Source organism: Periplaneta americana, chromosome 5 (genome assembly GCF_040183065.1).
Source record: "Periplaneta americana isolate PAMFEO1 chromosome 5, P.americana_PAMFEO1_priV1, whole genome shotgun sequence".
NCBI classification, from domain to species: Eukaryota; Metazoa; Arthropoda; class Insecta; order Blattodea; family Blattidae; genus Periplaneta; species Periplaneta americana.
In genome coordinates this window covers 157,384,711-157,409,166 of record NC_091121.1, presented here as the reverse complement: position 1 = coordinate 157,409,166, position 24,456 = coordinate 157,384,711, and the positions used below count along the sequence as shown (strand labels likewise).

General features: G+C 34.9%; 1 protein-coding gene across 3 annotated transcripts; it reads right to left on the bottom strand.

Moving 5' to 3' along the window:
- Ing3 (Inhibitor of growth family, member 3) lies at positions 1-21,905 on the bottom strand. 3 transcript variants are annotated; one of them, XM_069826744.1, is made up of 9 exons: positions 21,887-21,905; positions 21,006-21,077; positions 20,726-20,854; positions 20,373-20,507; positions 20,180-20,266; positions 13,190-13,422; positions 7,922-8,076; positions 3,571-3,823; positions 1-310 (listed from the first exon to the last, which is right to left on the bottom strand). In XM_069826744.1, exons 2-9 carry the CDS (start codon positions 21,031-21,033, stop codon positions 194-196), a joined length of 1,137 nt encoding a protein of 378 aa, XP_069682845.1. In that variant the 5' UTR covers positions 21,034-21,077; positions 21,887-21,905; the 3' UTR covers positions 1-193. The 3 variants fall into 3 exon arrangements, with proteins under 3 accessions (XP_069682845.1, XP_069682843.1, XP_069682844.1); XM_069826742.1 differs by lacking the exon at positions 21,887-21,905 and adding an exon at positions 21,333-21,587; XM_069826743.1 differs by lacking the exon at positions 21,887-21,905 and adding an exon at positions 21,390-21,586.
- Between the last annotated feature and the right edge of the window lie 2,551 nt (positions 21,906-24,456).

Here is a 24,456-nt window from a genome sequence, read left to right as displayed (position 1 = left end):
TTCATGTTGAGCCATTTATTTTTCACACAAAGATCACATTAAAAATTAACAGCTACCTTTAACAAGGTAGCGAATTATAATTCAGTCGTTAATTTTATTCATAATTTAAATGATTCATAACAATTCCATTTAACAATTATTAATGATTCGTTTAGTCTCACAATAGTGAAGAAAACTGACTTGCAGTGTGATTCTAATTCTTCCTTGAACCTCTTCGTTTCATATTTGCAGTACACTGTGGACAATACCATCTGCCTTTCGGTGGAGCCGTGATATCCACGCAGTTATAGTGAAACCATTCGAACGGGCACTAGAAAAAAAATCATCTTTATTAGTTCACCAATGAACGGGTTGGGGACAACTCGCCATAGAAAATTGGCCACAGAGGCAACTCGCCACATAATTGAAATTCGTATCAAAGACAATTAGCCACACATTAAAATTCAAGGCAATACTCAAATTCGCAACAATTTATAATATATTTTTATGGTAACACAAGAAAAATCTAGAAGCTGTAAACTACATAGGAACTATGGTGGAAGAAATTCGCTTCACAAAATCAGAAAGATGCTCTGACGAATTAATATATCTTGGCTACATGCACACGAGACTTAGAGAAAATAAGAATGGAGTTGTTTGGAGCTGTGACATGCATGGCGAGTGTAATGCAACAGTCACGTTATCAGAAGATGGAAGCAGTGTCGTCAAAGAACCGTCTGAACACAAGAATCATTCTTCAGACTGGGGAAGGATTAAGGCAAAGGAATGTGTAGAGAACGTGAAGGCAAGGGCGGGGACTTCCCGAGAACCAACATCCGTCATTATTCAAAATGAGTTACAGAGCATTGCAAGCGAAACCAATGTGAATCTACCGAAGAAACCATGTATTAAAAAAACTGTTCGCCATGCCAGGAAGCTGCACCTATCACTTGAACCAAGGAATATTGACGAACTGAACGTTATAGCCGACAGATACACTAAGACCGTAGAAGGAGAAAGGTGGTTGTTGTATTTTGAACTGGAGGACAATGTGAAACTTACAATAACTCTTCTCGGGTTCTCAGCCAGGTGAGTTGGAGATTTGCTTCCAAGCTTTCGATGGCTAGCTCTTCCCTGAAGAAGATGGCAGAGCTAGCCGTCGAAAGCTTGGAAGCAAATCTCCAACTCACCAGGCTGAGAACAGAGAAGAGTTATTCTACATCAAACGCCGGGAAAGCCTCAAGTCATACAACGTAAAACTTATCATATTTGCCACTAATTCACATTTAAATAAATTGTTACGGTCCCATTTTTGGATAATGGACAGTGTGGAAAATTGTTTATCTGTAGCAAATTGTCTTTCTGTGGCAAATTGTCTATTTGTGGCAAATTGTCTATCTGTGGCCAATTGTCCCTATTACCAATTTTCTGTGGCCAATTGTCCCAGTTACCAATTTTCTGTGGCCAATTGTCCGGAACCGCAATGAACACGTCAAATTACAATCAAACATTCCAGCAACTGTTGCTTAAGAACCTGCTTTATCTTATATAGATTGAACTCAGTGACAAAGAGTTGCCACGAATCCACAACCACGTTCCAAAGTATTAAAAGGAATACATACGAACACAGTAACTGCTTTCGTTATATGTAAGAGGAATTAACAGCATCTATAAATGTGAACAATTTTCTGCACATATACAGAGTTGAAGTGAAATAATCCTGCAGACTGAAAGGGAAGAAAGGTACATTTAAGGGAATAGAAAACCTATATTACGTTTCATGATTAAATGCATGGTTAATTTAATTTTCGAACATGATTTTCAGCTCATTTCAGAATTTTAACTTGACAGTCCTGAAATCATTTTTCACGTTTATTGCTAGTATAGGGTTCCCAGACGCCCTGTAAAATACGAGATCATCCCATTTTTCGCTAATGCATCCCGTTGTCCCGAGAAAAGTCTTCGGGACAGCTTTCCATCCCATATTTTAGAGTTCTAAACTGAGAAAAAATGGAAAAGTTACAATGTCTATTCTATATTACAAATTACAAACATCGCACTTCATCATTGTAGGTAACTGTAGATATTATGAAACAATTATTGTGAGTTATTAATTTCTCAAGACGAGTGATGGCAACAATGTTTAGATTAAGTCTGGGTGGATCTTTTTAAAAGTATTGAAAGAGAACTCTCAAATTTGAAGAGGGTAGTGGAGTTCATTATGTGTATCCCTGGAACAAATGCGTGTGTCGAAAGATTATTTTCTCGCATGAACGCTCTATGAACTGATGAGAAAAATAAATTATCTGTAAAAATAGCAAAATCAATGCTTGTTGTAAAATAATTCTTCAGTGAGGATTGTGTTGCTATTCATGACATGATTATTCAAAATAAACAATTGTTAAGTGAAATTCAGTCTTCAGAGAAATATTGCAAGGCCAAGGCAGATTGATTTATAAGAATACTAGCTGTACCCGTGCGTTCCGCTGCACTTGTTAGAAATAAGTATAAAGTAATTACATAATTAAAATAGGACATCTCGTCCAGGGAATATTCGTGTTTGATAGAAGGATAAATCGTTTAATATGTCACTCAATTTACATTGTATTTAAATAATTAAAATGTGATCATTTTGGTCCAGAGACCACTCATTTAGTGCAATGATAATTCCTTTAACATATTTCTTAATTATTGTTATTACATGGAAATAATTAAAATATGATCATTTGGTTCAGAGAACATCCGTTTTTGGTGCAATTTGGTCCCATCAAAATTTTGCTTGGAATGAAACATATCGGAAATCATTTTTATAGAAACTTTTGTTATGCAACATTTTTCACAAAAATTAATAATAAGGGAGATATTTCGATTTATTTAATTCAAGCCCCCTTATAAACTCCCTTTTAAATAAAGTATTTTGAATGTCATGTAGGCCCTAGCCTAAAATCTAAGTTACAATGAACTTAATTTATATTTCAATTTTCATATAAATCGGTTCAGCCATTATCACGTGAAAAGGTAACAAACATCCAGACAGACGGACAGACAGATAGACATACAAACAAAAATTTCAAAAAAGCGATTTTCGGTTTCAGGATGATTAATTATACATGTTAACACCAATTATTTTTGGAAAATCGAAAATTACCAGAAAAATGTTGGCTACAGATTTATTATTAGTATAGATTGTCACGTGAGTAGAGTATTTTTTTAGCTATTTCTGTAATAACTTGGTAAAAACAATTTGAAGGCAATTTACATGCAGAAGCTTAAACTTAATGCAAATATGCTCCCTAACAATTTTGTTTACTATTTGTTTACTTACCCTTAGATAGTTAGTAAAGTGTTTGTATAGTAAACTTTACTACATACACACTTTGAAAGATTGGCATATTTGATGGGTGCACATACTAAACTTACTCAGTGATAATTGATAATTGTCCCGTATTTTTTTCCAATATGTCTGGGAACCCTATGCTAGTACCAAAGAAAAAAAGGCTCTGACCATAATACTAGAGTTTTGTCATAATATTAAATGCTTCGTTTCAAAATTACATGTATCATTTTATTTTCCAATGTAATAATACTTACATCCTCATTATCGCATGCCACCATATCACCATATGACACTTGATTGCAGATGCAATATCTCGGTTCATTAGGATCATACGTCCAATCAGGGTTCTCAGCATTTGGATCGGCATTAACATCAGTTCCCATTCCTGGATCAGACGGTTCTTGTTGTGGAGGTGGAGATGGAGCAATTGGAGGAGGCAAAGTAGCCATTGAGGTGGCAGCAGCAGACACACCAGTAGAAGTTGACGATGTTGAAGAGCTAGATTTCCTGTTCAAAATAAAACAGGATTTAAACAGAGCATTCACTGATTATTTCTATATCGACATACAAAATGAAATAAAATAATAAAATACAAATTACAACCCCAATTATCCATCACCCTATTAACCGATTGGCGGATTATCCGTCTGTCTTTCTCTAGCTCTTTTTATTGCAGAGAACAAATGCAGTGCTGTACGTTATGTTAGTACATAGGGTACAGAGGGATATATGGATAATGTTAAGGGTTTTCGCATGCTCTGTGTCTACCGACGACGCCATATTGTCGTTTTTAGCTTCACAGTGAATGAAAGAGTGTTGTTAACGTTTGTGGCTAGTTTGGTGTCAATTCTCCTATCCTGAGACAAGCAACATGAGTTATTCTAACGGACGGAAAGTAACAAACATCTGTAGTATATGCAGCATGTAATATTGTGATCAGTGAACATAAGCTTTATTTGCCTTCAAATACTAAATATCATGTCGCTTTTATCTATGATTGTGTCCGTGATATGTAACAGACCGTTAGACTGGATGGTGGTCCTATCTCTTGCATTGTCCAGTAAGTAGGTCCTCCTCGGTTATAGATAACCTTCGGGGCTATTTGGATACATTTTCGTGGGGCTATACGGATAACAATTCTTTTCTCGTGCATAATTACTAAAAGTTACTTTCCATTAACGAATGAATATTTGTGACAGCAGCATTTCCAGGAACATTGTGCACAAGTAAAAATTCTTCTGATTGCAGATGTCCATTCATCCCATGCAGCACTTTCTGCTCTTCAATATTACCAGAACAATAACATTGAAATCTGTCTTCTCTGACACACAACGCATATTTTGCATCCTCTCGATCGTTGCTTTTTTAAGTTACTCAAAGCTAATTATCATTGTGAAGCAACACCACGGCTACACAGGAATACACGATCTAATATAACTACTGTAAGACCCAATTCTATTCATTGTTTAATGAAGCTCGGAAGGCAACTGCATGTGGCAATAAATGGGTTTTCCTCTATAGGAATTTTCCCCTTCAGATCTAAAGCAATCCAGGACTTCCATTTTGCAGCTCCTGAGACATAAAGGCCTTCCACTGCCATTACCAGAGACATGCAAAACGATGAAGTAGTTCAACCTGAAGAACAGCCTAGTACTTCGCAGCCTCCTATGTGAATCGCTTATGAAAATGTTAGAGCGGTTCTTCCTAGTCCTCAAAAGAAAACAACGCAAAAATCTTCTCGAGCTAAACAAACAGCCTGTCACAGCATATCACTAGAGAATGTAGCAGCTGTTAAGGCAAAGAAAGAGGTCCAACTACAGGGCAAACAAATTCGACTTCAATTCAGTCATAGACCTGAGTTAGGACAATGTCAAAGAAAGTGGAAGAAAAAATAAAGAAGCTAAAGAGGCAGGTAAAGAGAATAATGACTATAAATGTGTGTTTTGCATTATCAGTTACTACTCCAAGTCATCAACTCTGAATGGTGAATGGATTCGCTGCCAGATATGTAAGGTATGGTTTCATGAGAAGTGGGAGCACAAGGCAGAAAGCAATTCATTTGTGTTAAATTCTTATAAAATGGCCATGTACTTAATAAATTCGTTTCAGTGCATGAAAATACCGACATTACACAGCATTTTCATTGCTATCCATATTACCCCGCATCAGTATCCAATTAGCCCCTCTTAATTTCTTCATTTCCAATTTGTCGGGTAATTCGGATAGCTTAGTATCAGTGTCAATAGTAATTTCTCTTTAGTGAAATTAATTCCACAGTAAGTCAAAATAATGTACTATTTGTATGTTTACTTGATTGCTCTGTACAACATCAATCTTTTTCCCAGTTTGAAATTTTCTGTTAACCTATCCGAATTACCCCTCTATACCCTATTTGTTTTGCAGAGGGTTATTAATTATTACAAGTCTTTACCCTTACACAGTATGTAGTAGGAATCTTTCGTTACTGGCAACAGGAACAGTTACTTGTGCGAGTGGGTGTTTTTTCCCCAACTTGTAAAATAGTCACTACATGCTTTCAAAGAAATTACCCCAAGAACTTTCAACCCATGTACCATTGAGACATTTTTCGAGTGGCCATACTTTGTACTTCTATGTAAAATGTCTTCAACAGGTGTCAAAAGAAAACGTGTTGTGCTATTTTCGAAACAAATACAAATACTTAAGAGATTCGAAGAAGAAACTGTGACTCATTTCGCATCAGAATACGAGATTGGTGTTACAACTGTACGCAATTTATTTAGAAAAAAGTACAAGAATAAAATTGTACAAAGTACAAGTACGTAAATCTACAACACGAGACTTTTACTTTTCCCATCTTTCTGCAGACAACCTTCTCCCTTGGTCCTTAAAACCAGTCGTTGACAACGGAACTTAAATCACTGAAGTTCTGATTCATTACCTAGCATGTTAAACACAACGCCATGGAGGAAATTACGAAATAGTACTTTAATTTATGAAAATTTTTATTTACCGATTATCCGATTTTTTCGATTAACCATTGAGTCCATCCCCTTCATTACGCTAATAGAGATTCTACTGTTTTTGTGAGCAAATTTATAAGGATTGTTCATGAGTAACAGATAAAAATTTTAGTTATGAATTTAATTGTTTATTTTGATGTTATATAATAGGGATTGTACAGAATGGGCACGCGCAGTAGAACCAGCCACACCAGTAATCTACATCACTGAAGATGTTCACCACAGCAGTGAACAAAATGTTCGGTCACACAACCAACAGACCACGGCCTCATAGCCTGGAAAACTTTTCTCCTATGTTGTTATTCATTACAAAAGTATTTAAATGGAGACTAATTTAAGGGTGGAATTCATGCATGTTGGATGGTGTTCCTGCAAGTTATACGTCATCATCTGGTGTATGAAAAATTCCATCACTAGAATCTGTGCCTCATACTATGCATGATCATTGAATGCAATAAACGGAATATGAAATATTATTTTAAGTCATTATATGTATAGTTCGCTGCAAACTTATTATTTCAGTCATTTTGTAATTCATCGTATTCATGGTTTTTTTTTGTTATTATGTATAGTAATAGAAGAGGAATGTCATCCTCAGAGTGGACCAATGCCATAAAGATGTCCACAAACATCGCAGCAGTACGATCTGTGCCAAGTCGTTCCTTCCAAGATCAAAACTGTCGTCATCCAGGATGCAGCGAAGTAGAAACCCTTGGGCATGTTTTGGGTTATTGCCCTAAAGGAGAACTACTGAGGAACAATCGCCACCATAAAGTGAGAAGCTCTATCGCAACCACTCTTCGGAAGGCAAAGTGGGAGGTTTACGAAGAAGTGCACTGCTTGGCTGAGAATGGGTCAACGAGAAAAGCAGACATTATAGCCATCGATCGCCGGAATCAAAGAAGCCTCATTCTTGACCCCACTGTCGGTTTTGAGAAGGATGATCAACAGGCCAATGACGTTAACGATGAAAAGAAGTATATTTACAACCCATGTTTTCCTCACTTCAGTGAGAGATACAAAATGAATATTAATACATGGGAAGTGAAAGGACTTCTTTTTGGCGCTAGGGGAACTTCACTTAAGTTAACCAAAACCATTCTCCTTTCTCTTAAATTTTCTAGTGAGGACATTAACAAAATTTGTTTAATGGTATTGAGAGATTCATCATCCATTTTACACAATCACTTGTATAATACTATGTAATTTTTTTTTTTTACTTCATTTCATTACTCTTCAATGTACTTTCATCACATGTTTCTCCGAAATCAAATTGTATTTTATTTTTAAATTTATCATTGTTCGTATTCTCTCCGCAATCATATTGTATTTTTAATTTAACCTCTGCTTTGTATTATGGATCCTAGTGGTCAGCCGTAGATGTCGGCCAGATATCCCAAATTGTGGAATTTGTTGTATACTACTGTTACTATTTTATAATTTTAAGGTTTTATGTAACTTTAATATTTTGACAATGTCAGAAACTTTTATACAATTACAAGTCTAATGACAACTAATAAATGAATACTGAATAATGTTAATGTGCGTCATTGTCCCCACAAGTTTTGATGAAGTAAGAACCAGAAGATTTATAACGACATACTTTTTCTGCTTCTTGGTTGTTTCTTGAATGGCAGCAATGGCAGTCTGGGCGGCTCCTGCCAACTCTTTCCCAATACTGAATTCGTGAGCATGAACACCAGTGTTGATTGCTTCATATGAAGCCTTTAGGCTCGCTGTACGGCGTCCCTGTTGCATCTGCAAGAGATGTTACATATGTAATATATAGCTAAGTGTATACAATCACTGTAAAATATGCTTAATTTTAAAATGTTATATATCACTAATTCTGCAGTGCTTGGGAAAAGTGACATAAGTCAGTTTTCACAAACCTTTTTTGATCATTTATTGACAACTTACACTGGTTTATGTCGATTTGATTTTTTTCTGTATGAATTATTGTAATGGGAGAAATACTTATGTATTTTTTTCCAAGTGAGCAGATATTCCGTAAGTTGTCAATAAATTATCAAAAAAGGTTTGTGGAAACTGACTTGTGTCACTTTTCCCGAGCACTGCAGAATTATGACTGAAAAAAAAACACACACACCTAGATTATGTGTATTTTATAATAAATACAAAAATTCAGATCAATTACAATACTTCTTGCGTGCATTAAAGAATAACTTTTTCAAGTCTTGTAATTTTTTTAATATTAACTGATAAAATAGATTACCGGTACATATAAAACAAAACTTCGATATAAAATACAAACTGTATTCAACAAGCACAACTTCAATGTTCTAATTATACGAAGTATAAAGCATCGTGATGCAATAAAAAATCTATTCCGAAAAATTCACGTTCGTGGAAAGTTGATTTTTTTTACATGCTATCTGTGTGTCAATATTTTTATTTATTTATTCAAATGCAATGATATTTGACAGTGTCACGTCCATAAATATAGATAAATCATCGGTAGTAGAATGGAACAACTGTAATAAGTGGTCTGTGTCCATGTGGATGTTTGTATTACAAAGTGGGCAGTGAGGGTCCTCATAAATTCCAAATTGGAAGAGATGAGCTGCAAGACAGCCATGCCTGTATTCAAGCGAAAGTATGCAACAGCTCCTTTCCTCGGTACATCTGGTGTAGTATGGGCTATGTTTCTCCATTGTTTTTCTTGTGTTCAGGTTTCTAATTTATTCTTTAAATCATTCTCTACTGATTGCTTGATACAGAGGGCTGCTGAACGATATGGTAGAGTTGTTATTCGTTGCTACGGACTCGTTGCTCCTTGTTTTGCTAGTTGATCAGCAATTTCATTCCCACTTGTCTCACAGTGTCAATATCTACTAGTCAATTCATCAAAACAATACGTACATAAAATACAATCTTTTTACTTATAAAGTATTGTGATGCTGCGGAATGTCCATTTCGAGATTTTCATGCAAATACACGTTTCCAGCATCCCTGATACAGTACAAAACAAATTATTTTTCTAAACTACTATTCAAAGTTTGTTCAGATTCAGTACTTATGAATCAATTTTTATCCAGTGATGCACATGAAATATAATTATTTTTAGTAAAAATATAGGCGTATTTATTTGAAATCAAAAACACACAATGGTAATCCACTGCTAGAAACATTTGTTAATTTCCTTCATGATGTTTTGTATTACACAAAATAACCCGACAAATGAAACAATGAAATTCATATTAAGTAAAAAATATTTTTCTAAGAAAAATTAAGTATTGTGCACATAATTATTGAGTTGATGCAAAAGTTCGTGTTTTTTTTTTTTTTTTTTTTTTTGTAACAAAAGTTATTTGAGACAACTAGAAGACAGAAATCAGTCAGTAATATATTTTCACAGAAAGTTTCACAATAACAGATTAAGAAGCAAAAAAAAGGTATTAACTAGAATGGATAAGAAAACACGTTTCAATTGGGTCCCATTACATATAGGGCTTATGGAAATGAACTTGTCGATAATCTTACAAAGAAGAAAACCAGAATAACAAAGAAAAACAAAGGCCTCGCTAAAAACAATAGTTAAAATATCATCTGATAGAATGGAAATGAACTTGTCGATAATCTTGCAAAGAAGAAAACCAGAATAACAAAGAAAAATAAAGGCCTCACTAAAAACAATAGTTAAAATATCATCTGATAGAAAAATTAACAATAACAAACTGAAATAGCACAGGATAAAATTTGGAAAAATATAGAAACATTATATACTGAAAATCATAAAAAATAATAAGGAGAAGAAAAGAAGTGGTAGCAGCTTTTCGACTCAAGACAGGGCATGATTGTCTAACAAAACACTTACATCAAGTCGTCATTTTAGACTCTAACAACTTCACCTTATGATTATATTAGATTAGATTAGATTAGATTAGATTAGATTAGATTAGATTAGATTAGATTAGATTAGAGTAGATTAGATTAGATTAAAGTCATGAGTATTATACAAATACTATGGACATAGTCGTAATAAAACAAAACAGAATGAATAAAATTATATTAGAAACATAGTAAGTTATTAACAGAGGACTCAAAGTATTCATTAATACTATAAAAGAGATGTTTAATCATCCAGCGTTTTAAAACATTCTTAAATGTGTTATAGTTAACAGTGTGTGCAGACTTATGTAATCTATTAAACATAGATACTGCCATGGACATAAATTGTTTTTAGTTGTTTCCAGTCCAACATTAGATTCAATCAAGTGAAAATTATATCTTGTATTATAATTATGATGATCAGATCTATGATAATAATTTGCTAAATTTTTCTTTACCTTCAGCAAAGAAGTGAAGATGTAAATATTAATAACAGTCAGAATAGCCTCATTTATGAATACTGGCTTACAGTGCGCATCATAAGCACAACCAGTTTGTAGAAGGAGAACATTAGATACATGTTATGTTTTATTTAATGACGCTCGCAACTGCAGAGGTTATATCAGCGTCACCAGATGTGCCGGAATTTTGTCCTGCACACTTAAATGCCTGGCCTGGGATCGAACCCGCAACGTTGGGCATAGAAGGCCAGCTAATTAGATACACTAGAACTATTTCCCCATATAGAAATACCATAGATTATTATACTATTGAAGAAGGCAAAATAAGCACTTCTTACATATGTTTTAGGCACCAGTGATTTCAATTTGCTTAATAAATAAATGACCCTTGAGAGTTCAGTACAAACATAATCAATATGTGGGGCCCAAGATAATTTGGGATCCAGTACAATTCCTAAAAGTTTAGCAGATGACTATCAAACTCCATAAAGGATTCGAACCACCTCAAACAATGTACCACGCTGAAAAATGCAAACAGAGATATAAAGCACTGTATTGGGATGCCCGAAGCAAAATGGTTTAAATACCACCAGCCTGATGCCATTGCAGAAGAAGAAGAAGAAGAAGAAGAAGAAGAAGAAGAAGAAGGAGGAGGAGGAGGAGGAGGAGGAGAAGAAGATTCTCTGCCAATGCTAGGATAATTTTTTGATTCTGCATCTGAAGAAATCTGCTAGTTTGGAGTTAAAGAAGTCGTCAAGCCAAGTTTGTAAAGCATCTTCGTTATTAAAGGAGTTCCCTTGAAGACTGTTGGATACAGAACAGAAAAAGTAGAAATCTGAGGGCGCAAGATCGGGAGAATATGGAGGATGTGGAATCATCTCCCAACCAACCTCCTGGATAGCTGCTTTTGTCATGTTAAAGAAATGTTGCAACAGCACATGATGCAGTCTTCCTTGTCGTTTTTCTTCAACTGCGGCCGCAAGACATCTGAGTTGTTCGCAATAAATGCCAACAATTATGGTTATATTCCTGAGAAGCCTTCTTTATCCCACCAACATAACACCATCTTCTGTGGATGAACTAACTTTTGTATAGGGTGTTGTGTGTTGAAATGACAGAACCATTTTCTCCGGTGGTATTCTCCCTGTACATGGCATAAATTTTTCGAGCCGCCTCCACTGCTTTTGCTCCTCTATTAAACTCAATGAGTGTTTATAAGCACAATACTCCAAGTAACAAATGACAAACAATAAACAGGATTACTGAAGAATGCGATACAGCCACATTAGACCTCACTGACGAAACAAAGATGGTGACGATGACGTAATTAATAATTATATATGCAAGGCATACCAAAAGTCTCAACAAACCTAACTTAACCTGTCACCGATTCTTGGCTTTACGAAAACTCTCAATCTTCCAAAAAAAGTAAAGTTCCACATCAGTAGACCATAATAAACAATCTCCTAACAACACAGTGTTATGAGGAACAAAAACATTACAAAATTATGCAGCAACCTAATATTTCCACTATTCGTTGTAAAGTCAGTTAGTTTTTACCCTCTCTAGTAAGATGGCTGAATAGATAGACCGGCATTTACAAAGTATAAACCTAGGAGGTTGTAAATCACACTTTTATTCCAAATAAATTCACTTACGTATAACAAGGTGTTACTAAATTTAAAATTAAATTAAAGAATCATGCTTAGAGTTTCATTATAAATCATTAATACAGTTATTTCATTTTTAAATGAATACAGGATGTATCACGAGGTTTTCCCCTGGTTTATGGAGGTGATTCCTGGTGTTATTTGGGACAAAAAATGTAAATACAGTAATGTGGTGACATTCATAATTAAGGAGTTACAACAGATTTTCGAAACACACCATAGTGTATGTAGCGCTAGACATGTTTGCGCAGAACTAACGATGTTTGGGGGGAAGATTTAACGTTTCATATTCCAAAGAGTAGAGAATTCTTCATGAGAATGGGCTGTATCCTTTTCGTGTGCAAAAAGTGCAGCATTTAGAACCACATGATCATGCCAACCGTTTGCTTGCCAGTTCCCCAGATTTAACACCCTAGATTACTGCATCTGGGAGTGGATGAAAGACATCGTGTACTAGATTACGGTGCAAACACGAGAAGAGTTGATTCAACGCATTCTCAATGCCGCAGCGACAATAAAGAAGGAACATGTGAAGTTACGAAATGCTACACACATGGTTCACACCCTTGCGAATCTTCGCCTTCAGACGCAGGGAGGAAATTTTGAACATTTGCTTTATATCCACTCTACATGCAAGAGACTGGTACAAAATGAAGCACTGGTTTGTATTCTAACTATGATTTCCATTTTTGTCAGTGACATCCTCAAATAAAGTTTTTGTTGCTTTTTTCAAATTGATGTAACTCCTTAATTATGAATGTTATCCCATTACTGTATTTACGTTTTTTGTTCCAAATAACACCAGGAATCACCTCCATAAACCGGGGGAAAACCTCGTGATACACCCGGTATTGTTAAAGTCTCATGCACACTACAAATCAGCTGTACCTGTTGTGTTGCTGCAATTGCTTGTGATGCTGCAGCAGCAATGGCATTTCCTCCCGCTCCAATGTGACCCAGATTGTAACTAACATTTGTTGGAGTAGTAGGTAAAGGAGTTGTTGGCAATGATCCAGAGCTAGCTGACAAAGGTCTAGGCTCAGGAATAGTTACTGTAGGCTTCTCTACTGCAAGGCGTTTTTCTGTACTAACAGTTGAAGCATTTGAATCTCGTCGTTTTTCTGTAAAAACACACCAGCTGTTATTAGAAAGTAATATAAAAGTTTATTGAAAGTTTATGTAACCATCAACACACTTCTTAAATATTATAAGGCAGTACAAAACCTCATTCCATCTTGAATCTTGCGTACACTACGTTTAACACTTAAATACAAATGATTGATAAAATGGCAAACTTACTAGTGTTAATTATATAAGCACGTGTGGCTTACAGCTGTTTCGGTGTATACTGTACACCATCATCAGAGCCTATTAGATTCTGGCATCATCTAGATATCGCTGCCTGTTGTACGAGTGTGTTTGTGTGTTGAAAAGTGGAGTCAAATAGTGAGTGTGTTCTGAAATTGATCTGTGTGTTGAGAATTTGATTAGGGTGTGTTTTAGTGTGTCTCTATATTTCGTATTGTTCTAGTGTGTTGAGTTTTTGGTTTTTGGATTGTATGTGTAGAATTTCCATGTCTGTATTTATGTTATTGTATGTATGGTTAGCATTAGTTATGTGTTCGGCATATGTAGATGTATTGTGTCCTCTGGTTATTGCTTTAATGTGTTCTTTGTAGGGTGTTTCGAATGATCTGCCTGTCTGTCCAATGTAGAACTTGTCGCAATTATTACATGTGAGTTTGTATACGCTGTGTGGTCGTATTTATTTGTTTGTGTGTTGAGATGTCTTTGTAGTGTGTTTTCTGTTCTGTATGCTATGTTGTATTTCTGCTTTCTGAATGAAGATGCGATCTTATGTGTGCTTTTGTTTTCGTATGTTAGTGTGATGTATTTCTTGTGTTTGTGTTGTGTTTTGTGTGTTTTTGTGTTTGTTTTGTCTTCCTTATGATGTTGTCTATTATATTTGGATTGTAACCATTTTCTTGTGCTATGTATTTGATTGTGTCCACTTCTTCATTGTAATGTTGTTGGCTCATGAGTATGTTGAGTAATCTGTGTATCATTGTCCTGAATGCAGCATGTTTGTGTTGTATGGGGTGGCTGGATGTGTTCTGTATGTGTGTGGTAGTGGTGGTGGTGGTGGTGGTTTTCTGTATATTTTGAAAGTGTGTTTGTTGTCAACTTTTATTATGGTGATGTCTAGGAAATTTATGGAGTTGTTGTTTTCAAGTCCCAGTGTGTAATGAAGTTTTGGGTGTATTTTGTTTATGTATTGGTGTAGTTTGTGTATTTGTCCTTTGTTTCCTTTTTTTTAACGGTATCATTTGATGCAACAGTAATACACGAAGGCACTTTTATGCCAACATTTAAAGTACAAGTGCAGGCTTATAATTTAATTGGAAGTCTTCTTCCAGCTCTCAGTAAAAGCCTGATATAGAGCAGTTTGATTTACCGCGAATTCATATTTAACACGGGGAAAGTATGTCTCCCAGTAAAAATCATAAAATATACACTACAGTTAGTGGAAATGGATCTTTAAAAAAAAAATCAATGTAAAAGATAATACCACATAGAGTGTTTCTGAAGTATAATGTACTGCTTCAGCAGGTATAGGCATAGCCCTTTGGACAATGACCTTTTTTCGGGGTTGTAAAACTGCAATCCAAGGGATTTTGCAGGCACAATGGGAAACAATTTGTGCCTTAACAAGTCATGAATACATTTTTATTTTAGTTTTCTCAAATCTTGTAAAGTGAAAGTTATACAGTACTGTGTTTTAGTCTGTGTCACATGTTCTGAGTCTTAATTTAATTAAATGTTAAGTGCAATAATATCGCAGAAATGAAAAGCATATTCAGTGAGTAAAAAGCTTAAAAATGGACTGTGTAAAAAGCAGAGAAACAAAGACAAACTTATAGCGGGAATGCAGCATTCCAGAAGGTTCAATTAGAGGGTGAAGATATCATAAATGTTATACAGAATGAAAATAGTGGTGAAAATGAAGAAAGCTACAATGAAGATGGTGGTGATAGACTGTTGTAGAAGAGAAAGACATTCCAAGTGTTACTGAAGTGACATCTCATCTAAATAATATAATGTTTTGGTTGGAAAGGCAAAGTGAACCAAACAGTGTTCGTCTCCTCCATCTTGCTAATATAAAACAATACGTGGAGAATAAATGCAGTGATTTAGTCCACCAAACAAAACTTATGGACTTTTTTTATGTCAGTGTAAAATCAGAATAGTTTATAAACAGTTATAACTATTGCTAAAAAGAATGTAATAACAAGTTTTATGAAATAAACTCCATAACTGGTGAGTGTTTATTTTATATTACAGTACGTATTACATTATTTAAATTCACGTTATAGAGTTATAGTGCATACCCATCTCCATGTGACTTGTCATTTCCTTAACACATGGACTAAAACCACTTCCGATATATCACGGTTCAGCTATAACGCGGGGATTAAATATGTCCCCCAACAACCGCACTATATCGGGCTTTTACTGTATATTTTCTGTTAAATCCATGGCGCTACAGCCCTTTAAGGGCCCAGACTGACCAGCCAGCTTCTGGCTTCAAGTCCACATGCCGAAGAAGAGGTGGACAGTCATTCAAACCAAAATAAAGGTATCATGTGATTATCACGATTATCCTCGTAGTCGTTATAACTGCTTTCGTAACCGGATTTCACCACCTACCACAGCTCCCCAAGTGCATCACGATGATGGGTGGGCACTGGTCCAACTGTTGGGCACTTAGCTTTCTTTTTATTAAAGATCAAACAGCTTTACTTTTGTTTCCTGAAGTTTCTATGAATTCTAAATTAGCTTTCTGTGTGTGTTGGTCCTTAATAGAAGCGGAAGTCAATGAAATGAGTATATCAGTGCAATGTCTACTGGGAAATTGCAGTTTGAAACCTTATTTTTGGACTTGTCTGGAGGTCTCTAGACTTAGAGATATATTTGGCGATGAAGTAAAAAACTTCGTTGAACAAGAAACAATTTATTGCCATTAATTTTGACTGAAGGTCCTTTTTGCTCCTAGGAACTTGTTTTTTTTTTTGTTTCCTTCCAAAGAAGTTAAGCCAAGCAGGTTAAAAAGCGACCACCCTGAATAAAGTTCACATTGCAATATGCTATGTAAGTCCAAGGACAAGCTAGTAGTCATTCGACCATCAAAGACAATGTACTATTGTTGCCACAAGTTATTTTGAACCTTCCATTCCCTAAGTCTATCTTTCGAACTTCTCGGTGTGGCACGTAGTTACTTGTCAACACAACGGCATGGCATGGATGCCCCTCAGCCAGGTAACATGAGTCTTTTCAGAAAAAACTGCTCCTTTCATTGCAAAGGAACTTGGTTAGGGACTGATAGTATGAAATTAGGTACCTATCTCCTCACAGTACTTCAATTTTCAGAGAAAAATATGATTTCGTAGTAGGTCTTCATTAATCTGTACACATCTAAATACAGTCGTGTATACTATCCTTCCTCTCTCATCGGAAATCGGCACTTCTTTCACATAAACCCCATTGTTTTTAACAGATTGCGGGGTGAAGAATAACTCCACTGCCACTCAATTTTCTGTTCTGAAACCATAATAATTTTTCTAACTGTTCTTAACCAGATAGAATTTTTCGATCGTATCCCGAATGACACATTAGCTTAAATCAACATCCAAGTCATACAGTGAGAAATCATTCATTTCAATATGTATCCTAGTCCCACCTAATAGCTTTCAATTGTAGTAATCCCAATATCTATTACATTAAATTTAACCTTGGTCTAGTCTTTTGAAAAATTAGACCTTCTTTTTCAAGTGTTTGCTGAGTCTGATGCCTTGAGTCTTCTATACAGTGCATTCTGTGTTTGCTAAGCAGTCTTGGTAAGTGTGAAGTCAGTGCATTTACTGTTAATTCTCTAAGAATATTTAGAAAAAATAGTTAAGATTGAATATGTTTAAAAATGTTTCTTTTCAATTTTAAACATATTGTTGGAATTTTTATTTTCATTTTTATTTCCTATCTTGGATACAACTGGTATTCCCTTTGTAATTTGGAAATTGCTATGTTCCTTTTTAAAGAGTCTACCGATATCTTCTTTCAACAAGCCTGACTGATGTTCCGATTTGGTACAGTAGAATCCCAAATTTAGATGACTTCCATTTAACGTTTTTCCACATTTAAAGTTAAATTTTCATGGTCCCAGTAATTATTATATAGGATTAATGCATTTTAAATTCGATTTAACATTATTCTTTTTGCTGTAAAACCCTCATTTTAGGTTAAAAATTATTCTTAAATGATTTTTTAAAATCTCGGCTAATGAAAAAATAAATGCATTTCTATTCATTGTGCAAAGTACAAACTTTTTTAAAGAGTTATTGCCTTTATACATTATTCAAAAAACAGGTGCTTGAACTGTTTTTAAAATTATAATTATGTAAATTCTTATCCTTTATTTTTTTTTTGTCACTTTAACAATGTTATATTCTTAATTTTGTATGTTTATTTATAGGCTATGGTACCATTTGTGTGTTTGTTTTTGTTTTTTTTTTCTTATTCTTTTTAAACTTTATGTGTAATTACAATTAACAGTTTAATCACAGTTGTAATTATTATTATTATTATTATTATTATTATTATTATTATTATTATTATTTAATTTATGATTATTTTTTTCTTCTATCCAGTTTTCATTATTGGTCACACCCGATCTCAAGCATCTTGCTTTTTCGGGTGTGACCCAGTTATAGTTTGAAAACTTCAAGTGAAACCCTGTAAAACACGCCAACTTCTGGAATCTCTCTCTTTCTTTCTTCTCTCTCCCTCGCTCCTCGTCATTCAGTCACCAATCACCACGTAAATATCTGAGAGGGTGTGTGTGTGGGCATCGCGACCTATAGAAGAACCACTCTCCAGTATTACCACAATAACGGATTCTTTATTTTTGCCTCGACTGTCAGCTAGGAAGGTTCCATTATGCTAGCATTGCAGGCAACTAGTCAACCTTTTAATGCTTTTGTTAGCAGGTTTGACAAACTGTGAGTGGACCTGCAAATACATAGTGCATAGTGCTCTCTCCCTTCCCCCCGTGCTTTCTCACTTGCTCCTCCCCAAGACAGCCAGCGCTCATGTAGTAACTCGGTCAGGGTTTCAGTTCGATTTGTCAATCTATACATTGTATTTATACAATAATTTGTAATATGTAGGCTATTTGACTATGAGATTGGTAATCAATTTCGAATTCTGAAGAATATTCATATACGAGTATTACGATAGTATTGTAAAATCTTTGTTATTACATATAATTTTTGCTTGCAATAAAAATCTTTGTTTGTTGTTGTTGTTCATTTTAACGCTGCTACTTTGCTGCCACGTGTTAACTGAGTGGGCCACACGGTCCCCACTCCCTCCCTGAACCTACACGAAGATGTGTGTCTGTTCATCTGCTAATTCCCACCATCCATCACAATTCACAACTAAACAGTATGAGTCACTTCTTGTCTTTGTTGTGTTTACTGATGCTCGTCAAGACAGTGCTACTACAGTAAAGAGACAGAATTGTTCTCACTGTTACAGTGCATATCACTAGAAAACAATGGCTGCGGAAAGAAAATATTTTCTGTCGCGGAAAAAGTTAATTTAATTCGCGAAATGGAAAAGAAATCCAAATGCAAAGATATTCGAAATGGTGAGAAGACTTGATTGGCACCCAGCTTCCCCTTAATGTTTTTCCCTTTTCTCTTACAGTATTATCTCTAATTTACTTATTGTAGTTTTTTTTGTAATTAAATTAAATTTTTTTAACTTTTTCAAAAATGTTTTGTCAACCTCCATTTAAGTTTAATTATTCTGTTTTCTAGAAAAACAATAAATAGGGGTTCTACTGTATATCATGGTTGTTGACGAGGAACAAAGTACAGCTAATGTTTGTCCGTTGTGTGCTATACTAGAAACTCCCAAGACAGAAACCACTGTCGTCGTTGTGTCAGTGAGAGTGAAACTCTTGGCCACGTTTTGGGTGCCTGTCCTTTCAGCGAGATGCTGCGGAACTCTAGACATGACAGAATCAGGTCCATGATTGCCGAAGCCTTGAGGAAGAAATGTCTCACTGTATACGAAAAAGTCCATGGCATCTCTCAAGAGGGATCCTGTCAGTGAAATGACATGCTTGCCATTCCACCAGGCTCTACATCCACCTACATTATCGACCCGACAGTCAGGTTCGAGGCACAGGAACAACAGCACTCTGAAGTCCACGCAGAAAAATGCAGAATTTATGAGCCATTCTATTTGGAGAAATATCACCTCACCTCCATTGAAGTAGTTGGGCTAATGGTTAGCGCTAGGGGCACAATACCTCGCCTCTTTGTCAGTTTCTGCAAGAAGTTCCAGCTGAACAACGATTTCATTTGTGATGTTTCCCTTACTGCTATCAGAAGATCACTTGCCATTTTAAAATACAACCTGTACTTTATTTCCTAAAAAGGAAGAACTTTTGTTTGAACGTCTAACCTATTTGTTTACTATGTTTATGCCTATTATATGTATGCTGTTATCTTTCCTGTCCTTAATTTCTCTTTTTTTGTTTGTTCCCTACATTTCTCTTTTGTGGTCTGTTTTGTTTTCACTCTATGTGTTAGTTATGCTTTGTACAATGGGGCAGTCCCGTTATTGGGAAAAAAAGATGTAAGAGTGTCTTTCATATTATTATTCCTCTCATAGGGTTCAATGGACCATACCAAATAAATTACAACAGCAGTGAATTTTGAAACCAAAAGTTACCTCAAACAGCAGACAGAGCGCTAGAGAATAAAACTGTGCCAGTAATCTTTTTTAAGACAACACAAAACCCATATACTGTACCATGGTGAGAACTTCTTGTTGAGCCAAAGTTATAGCGATTCTCCTTCTGGCTGCTGTTTTGCTGTGGTTGATCCAACTCTAAGGAGCCTGAAAATGTTACACAAACGTGAGAATAAAAAGGCACGATTCACATTAACTCTAGTTACATTACAAAACAAAAAATTATAATAGAAAATTTATTGCAAGGTCTTACGTTTTTCCAATACTTCAGTTATCCCTTTATTATCTGCTTCTAATTCCATCTTAAATTTATGAAGTTCTTGATCAAGTCGGCGAAGATATCTTTCTACAAGATCATGCATTTGATTTGCTAAGTGAACTTTCTCATCTGAAATTAAAGATACATCAAAAGTAATTATCTAAATTTAGCAAAACACAATAATTATAAAATGCTTCATGTTGACATATTTTAAGGAAGATCATAGGTATAATATAAATATGAAGTGGAAAAAGGATTCTAGCCTATGCCATAGAACTTATTTTATGGTTAGGTGAAACAAGAATGGAAATAGGCTATTCATAATATAGCAACATCGACAATCCAACCTGCATCTTCTAATGTTTTATAATAATCCTTTCTTATGAGTTCATATTCATTTTCTTTATCTTGTGGTTTCATTTTCTTCGCATTTGAAAAAAATGTCTTGACTCGTTTCTCTAAACTGTCCATGTTATCTGTAGAAAGAACAAAAATCGCAGTTTTTCTTTACAATTTTAATACGCAGAAAATACAGCATACTCAAAAATTAACTGTATTAAATACAAACATACACCATTGCTAAAAAGAAGAAAAAAAGTTTGTTGGACTATTTTATATCATGCTTACTTTGCACCGATAAGTCCATTTCACGCATTTCCGTAAATCTGTCTCGTAATTCTTGTGGAAGATGCTCAATCACTGTAATTATAATGAAAACAATATTAATATTCCTAATTAGTCAGCTTTAACCTCAAACTTTACATATATACGCCATTCAAAATATATCGTGCACACAATGAAAACACTTTAATATTTATCATGTGTTTTATTTTTATTACTATAAATAAATGCAGTAAACGAAGCCTATTAGCACAAGAGCTACATTACGATAAATTAACATGAGTCATAGCTTATGAGTAAAATGCAAGCGCATTATTTTGGAACGGTCCTTACATCTAGCGTGAATATGAACCCTGTTGTAATTTAACCGAACGAAAACATTATACATACTTTCGAGATAATCTTCCAAGTATAACATTATCAGTAAGTGGAAATTAAAGTTATATAATCCTATATTACACAAAATGTTAAAAAATATTCACAGCTTTAAAAATATAACTTATTTCCTATAACATTATTAAAGAAACTGCAGCTCAGACGAATGCACTTCTCTTTGTGTTCTTTAGGTTATGTGTGTATATATGATAAGTATTTATTAAACTTTTCGAATGAAGTTGTAGTTTTGTGATAAGATATTTTTATGTGATGTCAGATTGTTAAAATGGTATTTTAAATAATGTAATAAATAAGCATAAATATACAATTATATTCATTGACATTGTTACCAATTGTTAGGTACCGTTCAGCAAAGTAAGGAAGTTAATGTAAATTTTATTTAACGCAATTGTTTTAACATTGAAGCCCTTAATAATAGTAATATTTAAGAAAATAACTTTTTTCGATATTTAAGCGTATATATTAACAATATACTGCAAAAAAAGAATTACCATCGAGCTATGCCAAGTAGTAATAGGTTAATTAATTGCCATGAATCTCATATTTCTCTATTTGAATTGTAATTTTATATAATCTGCTTTTTAAACAGATACTGATGATTCGCCGAAGCCCAACACGTATTGAACTGAAGCTTGATGATATTCAAGAATATGAATCCATGAGGCGAGAACAGGAGAGCCGCAAGGAACAACAAAATGAAACCCATAGCTCGTCTGTCGAGCCATGGACACCAGCAGTCCCCAAGACAAAACAGGAAATAATTCACGAACGTATTGGCTATGTCCCACAACCTCGCATGACTTAAGGAAACCCAAACACAGGGCTTACTACAGATGGCATTCAGTTCAAAATACTTTTGAAACAAGTTTAGGCCCTACAATTAAACACTAAACACAGAAATATTGTGAATAAACAATGTATCTATTGTCGATATTATTTTATGTAAATTTTGTAATTCCATGTATAAAATTAAACCAACTTACTGGTAGCCTAAATACAACTACTGTTTCAAGCAGGCAACTCACTCATTCCTATATCAGCTCCCTCCATATGTCGACGCCAGCCGGCATTTGGGGAGTAAGCCTACTATGGAATGATGGAATGAAGACTGGACAGATTGATGTTGATACCTAATATGGGGAAATAGAAGAACCCCGAGAAATACCCTGTGACCTTGTCTGCCACAAGACATGTCACTACAATTTACAGATTTTTCAATTTGGCAACTCAGCCACCACATGATACACATACATTCAAGGGTGTGCTGACAATAATTTAACAAAGGGCTTGCAAAAAAAATGGGGCAGCCAGCAGAGAGATATGGAGCAGGCGAAGGGAGAAACAATAGTACATTACAATAATAATATACTAATAATCATCATCTTCTTCATCATCATTTGCAGATCAAGTATTAGACACTAGTGAATCCATTACAATCTCTTGCCAACGATTCATAGGATGTCCCAAATCCTTGTAATGTTGTGGAGTATAGGACAAGATCTGTTTAAGTATTCTGCTTGGAGGCAGGGCCGCCGAGAAGGGGGGGGGACAAAGGGGGCGAGTGCATATGGGCCCCTGAGCAATAAGGGCCCGTCAGATTAAGTGAGTCTGATTACTTTTTATTATCACGAATAATTATTCACAGATACATACGGGTACTATAACATTTTGTAAGAATATTTGTTACATAAATTTGACATAGGCCTATTAACTCAACAATAGTAGAATTAATACAAATTACCATTTCACATGTATGTAAATATTTGACTTTTATATAATAGAATATCGGTTTCCCGCATTAACGTTCACCGACATGACAATTGAGGGCCCCGGCATTTGCCTGAACTATGTTCCCGTCACTTATACTGAACACGTTCAATTATCCATTGGCTTGTCCTTTTTAATTACCAAACTTCTGCTGGCCCACCACAATATGCTTGCTAGTGGACTCTCTCAAACCGAAGTCGCAGGATACGTTTCTTTTTCAGTATATTGTATGTTTCGTGTCGAAACTTTCGTCTTTTCGTTGTCGTTTGTCTAGTAAATTCTGTTCATTAGTGTCACTGATTATAGTTTAACTGCACAATGGACAAGTACAGGCATAAGTCGAGAGCTAAGAAGCACAAGGAGAGACAGAAAAAATTGGAAGATATTAATATCGATGCTAGACTGGGTGAAAAATATTATGAAGATATTAAAAAAGAGCTCAGTGATGAGCCGAAATATTTAAAACGAATTCATGCCTCTAATTTAGGGCCAATCCCACTGAAATCTCGTAAATAGTCTGAGGGAATTAAAACTGGACAGTTTATTTTCAAATATTTGCATAGCTATTAGAATATTCTATACAGTTGCTGATGCTAAAAGAAGGAAATAAAAAATGTATTCAGATAAACAATGTGTCAAGAACGACTGAGTAACCTTGGCCTCCTTAATCTGGAGAGCGATCTTGCTAGGTCTTTAAATTTTGATCATATAATTTTGCATCAGTGAAGTCAAGGAGAGTTGTTTGTTGATGTTAGACTGCAAGTTAGAAATTACAGGCATTTAGGAATAATGTTTTATGAATATAATATATTGTGTTAATGTGAAGTTTTGCTAAAAGTTTCCAATGTAATAAAAGTGTATATTTTTTTAAGTTTGTATCTGTGTATGGGGTTACCTTTTATTTATTTTGCAAATAATTATTATGGTTAGAATAACTGGTAACTTGTAATTGCTAGCTTTTCAACGGGGATCCGAGTACAGTACTGTATTGCATAGGGGCCCATAAATTCTGTTGGCGGCCCTGCTTGGAGGCATCCATTCTAATAATAATAATAATAATAATAATAATAATAATAATAATAATAATAATAATAATAATAATATCTTTTTTATCTTTAAAATAGGTTTCAAACTGTCATTTTGTTTACCGATGGGTCTGGCTCAGGTGCAGAATGCACTCAAGTGCCAGTGGCGAGCTGATGATTTCTCAACCAAAATAGCACAAATGGGTCTACGTCCCATCTTTTCATAGGTTTTCTTTGATGTGAGTATAATGGTGTGTCAGTATGCTTGC

Bases quoted from the DNA above. Each gene is read 5' to 3' on its own strand.
- Ing3 (XM_069826742.1), bottom strand. From the start codon at position 21,417: ATGTTATACTTGGAAGATTATCTCGAAAGTATGTATAATGTTTTCGTT. The intron at 21,078-21,332 runs GTAAGGACCGTT...TTATAATTACAG, and splicing joins GGTTCATATTCACGCTAGAT to TGATTGAGCATCTTCCACAA. The intron at 20,855-21,005 runs GTAAGCATGATA...TTCTTTCTACAG, and splicing joins AATGGACTTATCGGTGCAAA to ATAACATGGACAGTTTAGAG.